This window comes from Cygnus atratus, chromosome 24 (assembly GCF_013377495.2).
Source record: "Cygnus atratus isolate AKBS03 ecotype Queensland, Australia chromosome 24, CAtr_DNAZoo_HiC_assembly, whole genome shotgun sequence".
NCBI classification, from domain to species: domain Eukaryota; kingdom Metazoa; phylum Chordata; class Aves; order Anseriformes; family Anatidae; genus Cygnus; species Cygnus atratus.
In genome coordinates this window covers 5,048,073-5,058,039 of record NC_066385.1, presented here as the reverse complement: position 1 = coordinate 5,058,039, position 9,967 = coordinate 5,048,073, and the positions used below count along the sequence as shown (strand labels likewise).

At 61.4% G+C, this 9,967-nt stretch overlaps 1 protein-coding gene across 5 annotated transcripts; it reads right to left on the bottom strand.

Moving 5' to 3' along the window:
• Positions 1 to 5,306: 5,306 nt before the first annotated feature.
• PIM1 (Pim-1 proto-oncogene, serine/threonine kinase) lies at positions 5,307 to 9,459 on the bottom strand. Of its 5 annotated transcripts, none has more exons than XM_050715288.1 (6): positions 9,127 to 9,459; positions 8,930 to 9,036; positions 8,777 to 8,827; positions 7,917 to 8,283; positions 6,934 to 7,110; positions 5,307 to 6,734 (listed from the first exon to the last, which is right to left on the bottom strand). In XM_050715288.1, the coding sequence occupies exons 1-6, from the start codon at positions 9,206 to 9,208 to the stop codon at positions 6,577 to 6,579; spliced, it is 942 nt and encodes a 313-aa protein (XP_050571245.1). In that variant the 5' UTR covers positions 9,209 to 9,459; the 3' UTR covers positions 5,307 to 6,576. The 5 variants fall into 5 exon arrangements, with proteins under 5 accessions (XP_050571245.1, XP_035417420.1, XP_035417418.1 ...); XM_035561527.1 differs by having other exon boundaries at positions 9,142 to 9,430; XM_035561525.1 differs by having other exon boundaries at positions 8,777 to 9,036; positions 9,127 to 9,430.
• Between the last annotated feature and the right edge of the window lie 508 nt (positions 9,460 to 9,967).

Sequence of the window (9,967 nt, the reverse complement as noted above, 5' to 3'; positions counted from 1 at the left end):
GGACGGGGCTGACGGCAGAGGGCGGCACAGGCTCGTCGCAGCCACGAGGCCTGGCCTAGCACCTGGGTGCTGTGGTGTAACTCGACTTGTTGCTGCTATTTCCCTGTCAGGTGCTCTGGGGATGCAGGGAGATGTTTCGAGGCACAGCGTGGCCAGGAGCAGAGCAGCGAGCCCAGGAGCGTGGCAGCTTTCGGTTCTGAACAAGAATGAAAGCCGAGAGAGAAGAATCGGTTCCTTTTCCCACCCTGAGGCTGAAGCTGAGAAAGGAAACTTAAAACTGGCAAAAATAGAGCATTTTGAGGCTCCCAGCTGCAGGGAGATCAGCGCCATCCTGGTCAGGAGGGCAAGCAGGGCTTCCAGAAAGGGGCTGGTCTGAACAGGGACAGAAATACTGCTCCTTCCAGCCAGAGCAACGTGGCTAAACACGTGCGGTCTACAAGGTGTGACTAGCAGCGTTACCGCAAATCACCTCGTCCCGTAACACGACTGCAAACGCCGCCCAAATGCAAGGAATTTTCCCTGGTTTGGGACGTGCAGGTCCGAGGCACCGCAGGGCTGATTTCCACGTGCACGTGCAAGGCGGTGGTGGGGAAGTGTGAAAGCTCAGCGTCTGCACACTGAGAAATGGAAACCATCCCGCATCGGAGCAGGAGCCCTTGGTGTCGGTGGGAGGCTGAGTGTGTCCAGCTGTCCTAGAGTCACTTCTGGCACCTGCAGGTCCCTGCAGAGCCTCCTCCAGGTGCCTGCTGTCCCCTCCAGCTGGGCAGGGTGGGTTCCCTTTGCTGTCCCTCCCCAGCCTGAGGGATAAATCCTTCCTGGAGATCTCCCTCCTGCTTTTTAACAGCAATTCACAGCTCATCTTCTCATGCTTGGGTTGCTGGCTGTATCAAAGACTGTTTGGAAACACCCTGCTAGAGAAACAGGAGAGTGACCTCTCCGGCCTGACAAGGGAGGGTGGCTCACTGGCTCTGCTCCCCTCCCCAAAAGATGGGACGGGACAAAAGGGATGCCAAGGGCTGAAATCCAAGCGATGGGACAAAAAGGATGCCAAGGACTGAAATCCAAGCCCTCCGCATCCGTGGCTGAGCTTTGAATACCGTCAGGTCTCAGCTGGCCAGCATGTGCCAAATTCAGCCAGATCCATACGCTCAGGGGGCATCGACATACATCCAAGCATGCGTGTGCACTCCTGCACCCGTGCACATGCACGGGGATGCTACAGCAAGCACTGAGCTGTGGGCAGCAGCCTGGTACAGATCACGGCTGCCGTGGCACATCCGTGCCGAGCGGTGGGGAGCACAGGGGCAGTTTCCATTGGGGTCGGTACCGATGCGTTATATCTGTGCTGGGGTGCCCTGCCCTGCTTTCTCACCAGCCCTGCCTGCACGTTTTAGGGGAGAACATGAAGGATTTCAGTGTGGGTTGACCTGAAATGACATTTTGCTGCTTCTGTTTTTCTCACAGCTTTCGCAGCAGGGTGAGATCTCCGCTCTTGCAACCCGCTCTCCCTTCAAACGCTGACACGCACCCATGTGTCATTTCAGGTTAACTGAAATGGCTGCTTCAATGTGAAACAAGAGCTGTTGTTTCATTTTTCGGGTCACTTAACCCCCTCCTAACTGTAACAAACACGGTGATTAAAAACATGAAAATTACCCTGGAGGAAGGGGACAAAAAGCTTGGAGAAGGATGAAAAACACTGATGACCTCTTTTAAAAACATCCCTCTTTAGCTGAAGTTGCTAAATTTGACTCAACGTTACACGCTGGAAAGGTTTTGCGGTATGTTTTTTTTTATGGTGAATAAAGTGTTTCTTCCGCATAAAAACCCCCACCAACTCTCGGGCCGAGTGATGCAGTTTCGGTGTGTCACGGAGGCAGCATTAGCTAAGATCCCGCTCTAGGGAAGGTTGTTGTAAACCCCAAGTGGCATCACCGAGCCGAAACACGAGGCTCCGGTACCGAGCAGGGCTCCAGGTGCCTGAAACCAGCACCTGGCCCTGCTCGCCTTTACACCACGGGGTTTTTGGAGGTCTGGGAAGGGGCATTTCACCCCAAATTCATGCGGTTTTCTAGAGCTGAGATGGGTGCAGGGCTTTGGCCACGGCTCCTGGAGGACGAATCCCCTTGCCTGGGGGATGTGAGGACACCACGGGGCTGAGGCTGGGAGCTGCTTGGTGGCCAGTCCCACCCGAGGAAGGCTGCGGGCAGCACTGAGGCCACCTCTCCTCGTGGTCACAGCTTGCTTCTTCCCAAGCCATGAACAAACCCGGGAACCTCTCGCCGCACGCTCACACTTTCTCCAGGCTGCTGTCATTTCACTTTTGGGAGCGATAGGGCAGGGAAAAGCAGGCAGGCTGAGCCCTGCTCTTACGCTCCACCACAAAATGTCTCCGGCGAGTCGGGGCACCGTGCCTCAGTTTCCCCACATGCCCCGTGGAGATAATCCTCTTGCCACACAGGACGTCAGCGAAGCTCTCCGAGACCGACTCCTACGAGGCTTCATTACCGAGGAGCTGGAGCCGTGGGACATGCGGCTCGCTGATAATTCATCTCGTCCTAAGGCAGGTGTTTAAAATAGCTCCTGTGACTCACAGCAATGAGAAGGGCCAAAGGGTTTCCGCCGCCGCCTCGGGGGCAGCGGGATGTTTTCCTCGCAGTGGGATGCGGGGCGAGCTGCCGCCTCCAAGCCTCTGCTCCCCGGCTCCTGCTCGCCGGGAGCCTTTTCTCCGCAGGGCTCCCGTGTGCTTTCCCGGCCGTGTCAGGTGTTTGGCTGCCGCTCGTCTCCCGTTCCCAGAAAGGGATGTGGAAACTCGAAATGTTGCTCTTGCTGTGGCTTCCCCGGCCAGTCCTTTACACATCCATCCCCAGCCGAGGTGCTTGGCTGTGAGGATGGGAAGCCAAAGGTGCGCCGAGCGCTTTGCAAGCCCTCAAATGTCTGCGTGACCCCAATGCTCCCAGAAGGGGAGATTGAACTGCCTGAAATCTCATCCTGGTCCTGTTCCGCCCTTTTTTTTTAATTCTTTTTGAGTGTGGGTGCTTCCCACGCCGAAAAAGGGCAGCGAGGAGCAGTCGTGAAAGGGAGGTGGGAGAGCGATGCTGGCTCTGGACTGCTTCCTGATAGATGGCTCCTGTGGCTTCCATCATAGCTGGTGTCCCCAAGGGGCAGCAAACAGCCCTAAAACATGGAGGAATGGGGGCAAAAGGACCTTTTCCTTCTCTCCAGCCCCTCTTCCCCACTCATAGGCTACGGACAGGTGGCTCACAGGCTCTCTCCTGGGGGGTCTCTTGCTCCATGCAAGACACAGCGAAGGAAGAGTGAGAGACTGAGCAAGCCAAGAGAAAAGGAGAAAGAAAAGCAGGCGAGGAGGAAGCCCACAGCCTGCGATGGATTCCTTACAGAGTCCCCAGCACCCCTCACCCTGATGCAAAGGCAGCAGGAAGAGCTGGAGAAGGAGAAAAAAAAAAAAAAACCCTTCATCTTCAGCCCAACCCTGCCATTCCGGGAGGGAGAAGGGAAACCCACGCGTGCGGATCAATGGGCAGTGACGGTGCTGGGGCTGATTTTGGGTCTCCCATCCCACCCACCCCTTCCAGAGGTACGGGACGTGGGCACGGAGCTCTCAGCCACACACACGAAGGAGGCGTTAACCCCCGGCAAGGCTGGCGCACAGGGATCGCACGCTTCCAGCACCCAAAACTCGCACCCAGCCCGTGCCACCAGCAGGCACCCGGGCAGCGCTGGGTGCCCGGGGTGGGGGTGGGAGGACACATCCACAGTATGGCACCGCTCCCCTGCCGTGGTGCGAGCAAAATCGTCAGCAGCAGGCGGAAACGCGGCGACTATCAGCGCCCCAGCCCCGTGCAGCGTGCCGGACCCGCTCGGCCTTTCTGCGGCGAGTTTTCTAAGAAACGCCGCAGCAGTTAGCGAGCATTTACGGGAAGGGTGGGCCCTGCGCAGCCCGGGCGGCCGCGATAGCGTTTCGGGGGGCTCAGGCCCCCTCGCTGCAGCTGGCGGTGAGGCAGGAGGTTTGCTTTCGTGTAAGGAGCAGCTTCCCGGATGGTCCGGAGGAAAAAGCAAGAGAGGAGGTTAAATGCGAACCGCATCTCAAAATAGGTCTGAACTTTGAAGCCGTTCGGAGCTGCGCTTCCTGCTCCGAGCAGCCTCGAGGAGGAGATGAAAGATGCAGCTGAGAAAAGAGAAGAAAAAAAAAAAAAAAAAAGCAAAACAAACAAACCGAGTTAACGCTTGCTGCTGGAGGCAGAGGTGCAGCAGTGACACAGCGCACGAAGTCACCGCAAAGCTGGGGACGTGGCTGTGGGGCCCCCCAGTCCCCTCGCAGCAGCCCCACGGCTTGGAGAAGAGCTCACCTGGGGTGACCTGGGGAAGGGGCGCGCGCTGGGAGGGGGATTTTGAGCAAGAAATATGTGGGGTGAGCCAAGGAAAGGATGGCCCTGTTGTGTCAGGTCTGGCCAGGGGTCTGGGTGAGTACTTTGCAGGATGGTCAGTGCCCCTTTCCGTGGGGGCAGGAGCCCTCCAACCCATCACGGTGCCAACCATGGGGGTGGGAACAGGGCTTGAAAATTCTCCTTAGGTCAATATAAAAAAAAAAAAAAAAAAGTCCCAAGCAAAAATTATAATAAAAAAAATTTTTAAAAAAAACAAACCAAAAAAACAGCCCCAAAACTGAAACGCTGAGGAGCTGGGAAGTGAGCTTGGGCAGTTTGGAGGGTAAAAACTCGAGCGAAGCGTTACCGCTGCTGCCTGATAGCGACCGACTTCTCGTAATCCGGAGATCGACTTCCTCTCGCTCGGCGGCGGCCGCAGCCGCGCTGGAGGTGGGGACAGCACGCCGGCGGCTTTCTTCACCCACCCGGCACCCGGCATGCAACGCACGCTCCTTGCTGACAGAGCCGGAGCAACAGGATCCGCGTTACCCAAATTTAATTTGGCTGACAACATCCGGCGTTTCGCAAGGGCGCTTTGATGTTTGTTTACTCGCCGGCCCGAGAGCACATGCTCGGCGCGGCCGCCCGCGGATGAATGGAGACGAAAGGGCTCCACACCCCTTTGATCTCTCTCCCAGGAGCTGGAGACGCCCGCGGAGGGCCCAATCCGGCCTTCCCCGTGCTGCTTTGGGACCGGCGAGCCCCGGTTAAGGAGCATTGATTTGGGTCCCGGCGGCTGTGGTGGGCGCTGCCGTTCGCTCGCTCCCTCCTCTCCGCGGGATGCTGGGGACGACGCGGCGCGGTCACCGGTACCCCCTTCTTCTTCCCTCCCCGCAAGAAAGGGGTGTCTCCGGGGCATTAAGTGATTTAAGTTTTTATTTAAAACCGCATGTATAAAAAAAATAGGATTTCTGAATTCCCCTGTACAATATTACCTATTAACAAAAACCCGCCGGCTACACACTGGTTACATGGACAGACTCGACAGCGCGGACGACCCCGCTTCGGCACGCACCGGGTCCCCCCAGGTATCCGTGGGGAACGGCAAAAATCCTCTGCAAACCCCAACGGGCACGTGGCAGGGCACAGGTTGGAGCAGGGCCGCACGCAGGCGGCTGCTCCACGCCACGGCCAGACATCCGACGGAAGCACGAGGTGAAACAGGCACCGGGACGGATGCGAAGGGGAGACCCCAACGGGAACCCGGGGATCAGCAGCTGGAGAAGCAAGGCATGGGTCGGGGACCCACGGGAGTTATAAATAAATAAATAAGTTATCCTAGTGGCTAGGACTCTTCCTTTAAAACAAAACAAACAAAACAAATCCATGAAAATAAATTAAAAACAAAAACTGGAAGGAAAAAAAAAAAAGGTAAAATGTTACCATTATTAACAACTGTACATCAAGCTTTGCTCCTGTATAACTGTACACACATTTACAGCTCTGTTGGGTTGCATTGTTTGTGCATTCGTGAGGGCACGGGAAGCAAAGAGCCCAAGGAAGAAAGTCCCCAGGAGACGGCGGCACGCTTCGGAGGTGCGGGAGGCGAGACGTCGCCCGCGCGGCTCCCCAGCTCCATCCGCCCGGTTTCCTTTTGCACGGGGAGAAGAAGTAGCTCTACGCCCAGGCGAGTCTCGGAAAAGCAGCAGTGTAGGAAAATTCAAGTATTTCCTCCAGCACAGCCAGGATTGCAACTGAAGGCACTCGAAGACGGTGACGGCAAAGAAGAGAGCTAGTCGGCCGCGGCACTGCCCTGCCCTCCCCCCAGGTCCCCTGGTTGGAGCTTCTCTCGCAGTCAGGGCTCCGATCCTCTCGCAGTCCCAAATTCAGCAGGCCAGGAAGACTCGTGGGAGCCCCCAAAGACAAAAAAAAAAAAAAAAAAATCCAAAAAAAAAACCACATTTTTTTTACTGGCAGAACATCAAGTGAGACAGGACCATTCGGTTCAAGTCCGGGACAGCTGGGTTGGGGCGCGGCCACCGGCTCCGGTGGGACCGAGTCTCCGAGTCGGCCGGGCTCTGGAGCGAGCTGTGCGTGCTCCGTGCGACGGTCCCCACCCGGGGCTACGGTCACCAGGAGGAAAGTCCGCTGTCCTTCGCTTCTTAGGGCCGGGAGAGGCAGGGAGCTGTTATTTGCCCGTCTCCTGGAGCAAACTGTGCAGGTGGATCTCCGTCGCCTTCTGGGGGAGGTGGACGCTTTGCATCCAGGAGTGGTTGAAGATGTCTTCGAAGGACGGCCTGTCCGAGGGGCGCAGGGACAAGCACCACCTGATGAGGTGCTGGCACTCTGGGGGAGAGAAACCACCACGGGGGGTGGGGGGGGGAGGAGGTCAGCACCCGTCCTCCTCCGAGCTACGCCCAAACCCTGCATGGCTTTTGGGGGGGGTCAAGAAGGACGGCACGACGCGTGCCACCAAAAACCCCACCGCCGCCCCACCCGGCTGGTGCCACCCCCGAGGCTCGCGCGCCGCGGAGCCGGTGCCCACCTGGAGAGACCCTCTGCCTGAAGTACACCTGGCCCTGCAGGATCTCCTCGTCCTGCTCGAAGGGGATGTCCCCGCACACCATGTCGTAGAGCAGCACGCCCAGGGACCACACGGCCGCCGAGCGCCCGTGGTACCGGTGGTAGCGGATCCACTCCGGCGGGCTGTACACCCGCGTACCTGCGTGGGGACGGTGGCCACTCGTCACGAGGATGCTCGCCGCCCCCAAAACCCTTTTTGGGGACCGCGGTTCCTCGCCCGAGCATCTTTAGGGTGGGTGATGGTGAGGCTGGGGGGGGGGGGGTCACCGTGCGACCCGCCACCCCCCCCCCGCGCCGCCAGCACGTGACTCTTGTTTACAAACTTTGGGTTGTAAAAAAAAGCCACCGGGGCCGAAAGGGGGCAGCACGGGGCCGGGGAAGGCTGGGAGCCGACCGTTACACGCAAAAATAAAAAATAAAAACCCAAGGGAGGGGGGGGGGGGGGGGGGGGGGGGGGGGAGGGGGGGGGGTGGGGGGGGGGGGGGGGGATAGGGTGGGGAAACCACGCCTTTCCCCCCCCTCACTGCTCCTTGCCAAAAAAAAAAAAAAAAAAGCAAAGCAAACAAGGGGAGCGGAGCAACGCAAGCCCTTCTGCGGCTGCAAACCAGGTTTTGCAACCCCCCCCCCCCACCCCCCCCCCCCAGCAGCTGTTTTGTTTTTGTAGGGCTGCCCCCCCCCACCCCCCCGCCCCAGCCCGGAGCATGTTGGTTGGGCGTCTGGGCTGACGCCGGGAGCCGGCTCCCATTTCACAACATCCACCCCGTGCCAAAACAAAAAAAAAAAAAAAAAAAAAAAAAAACACACAACTTCGCCGGGCGGCTGGGATAATTGCTGCCCCCCCCCCACACCCTGGCTTCTCTCCCCGAGCTGCTGCAATGGGGGAAAAGCCGGCGGCGGCACCCGGCGCGGGTTCGGATGCTGAGCATCCCCGGGGCGCGGTCTCACCGTCGAAATCGGTGTAGACGGTGTCCTTGAGGAGGGCGCCGGAGCCGAAGTCGATGAGCTTGAGCTCGCCGGTGGAGAGGTCGATGAGGATGTTCTCGTCCTTGATGTCGCGGTGCAGGACGCCGCAGCTGTGGCAGTGCCGCACGGCCTCCAGCACCTGGTGGAAGAGCCCCCGCGCCAGCTCCTCGGGCAGGGCGCCGCGCTCCGTGATGAAATCGAAGAGGTCCTGCACCGGATCCGGCCGCTCCAGCACCAGCACGAAGCTGTCGGGACGCTCGAACCAGTCGAGGAGGCGGATGACCCCGCGGAAACCGGAGCCCACCTTCTTCAGCAGCAGGATCTCCATCGGCACACGGGTGCCGCCGGGCTGCGGGGACACACGGCGCGGTCAGACCCGGTGTCCCCCCCGCCCGGCCAGGGGGGCTCCGGTGGCCCCCCCAAACCCCACAAGTGCCCCAAGCCAGGGATGCTCCGGTTCCCTCCCCAGCCCACCCAGACCAAGGATGCTCCAGTGCCCACCCAAGTGCCCCAAGCCAGGATGCTCCAGTGGCCCCCCAACCCCAAAAATGCCAAGCCAGGGATGTTCCGGTGGCCCCCAACCCCGAAAATGCCCCAAGCCAGAGATGCTCCGGTGGCCCCCTACATACTCCCCCCCCCACCAGGGGGGCCCTGGCTCCCTCCCCAGCCACCCCCCCCCCCCCCCCCCAAAACAAGGGATGCTCCGGTGCCCCCCCCAAAGCACCCCCATTACAGGGATGCTCCGCTTCCCTCCTGACTCCCCCCCGCCCAGGGATGCTCCGGTTCCCTCCCCGGTCCCCCCCCCCCCACCCAGGGACCCCCCGGTGCCCCCGCTCACTCACCAGCTCGCCCCACTCGGAGATGCGGTCCCGGGCCACGTGTTTGATGGCCACCTGCGGGGCAAGGACCGGCGGCTGAGCACGGCGCTCGCCCCCCAAGCCGCCACCAACTCCCCCCCCCGCTTCAATCCCGCCGCTCCCCCCCCCGCCGCTTACCGGGGCGCTGTCGGAGAGGCGGATACCGGAGTAGACCGAGCCGAAGCCGCCGCTGCCCAGCAGCGGGCCCACCTGGTAGAGCTTCTCCAGCGGCTCCTTCTCCTTCCCTGCGGGCGAGGCACCGGGCATCACCGCGCCGCTCCCCAAACCGGCGCCCAAAACCGAACCGAACCCAACCGAACCCAACCGGGGCTCACCTGGCGGCACCTTACCGGCGTGCAACTCCCCGCCGGGCCCGGAGCGGAGATGGGCCAACGAATTAATTTTAGAAAGCAGCATCCCGCTCCCGTCCCCCGCCTCCAGGGCCCGAAGCTGACCGGGAGCCAGCGGTGCGGCTCCGGTAACCGGGCAGCGGAGCTGCTGCGGCTGCTGCTGCTGCTGCTGCTGGCAGCCGGGGAAGCCCCCGGGCGGGCGGTGGCGGTGGCGGCGGGGGGGGGGGGGGGGGGGTGTCGGTGGCAGCGGGGGGGGGTGGCGGCTGCTCGGCGCGGTGCCGGGCTCCGGTGTGGCGGCGGCGGCCCCGCGCCGGCCGCGGGAGTAGCGGGAGGCGGGGGCGGTCCCGGGAGAGCCGCGGGAGGGGGCGGAGCCTGGCCGGGGCGCGCCGAGAGCCGAGGCCACGCCCACCCCGCGGCCCCTCAGCCAATGGGGCGCGGCCCCGGGCGGAGGGGAGAGCGCGGCGGGCAACGACGTGGCGGGAAGGAAAAGGCGCCAAAGGAGGAGGGGGGGGGGGGGGGGGGAAGAATATGGGGAAGGGGGGGGGGAGCGGGAGGGGGAGGGGGAGGGGGGAGGGGGAGGGGGAGGGGGCCCTGCGGGTTGGGGCCGGGCGGCCCCGTGGCGGCGGGGCGCTGTGAGGGGATGGGGGGGGGGGGGGTCGGCTGGGCTGGTGTGGTGTCGTGAGGGGTCGGGGGGGACAGGGCATCGCCAGGGGGCCATGGTGTCCTGAGGGGGGCCAGGGTGTCCTGAGGGGGTCATGGTGTCCTGAGGGGGGACAGGGTGTCCTGAGGGGGCCATGGTGTCCTGAGGGGGCCATGGTGTCCTGAG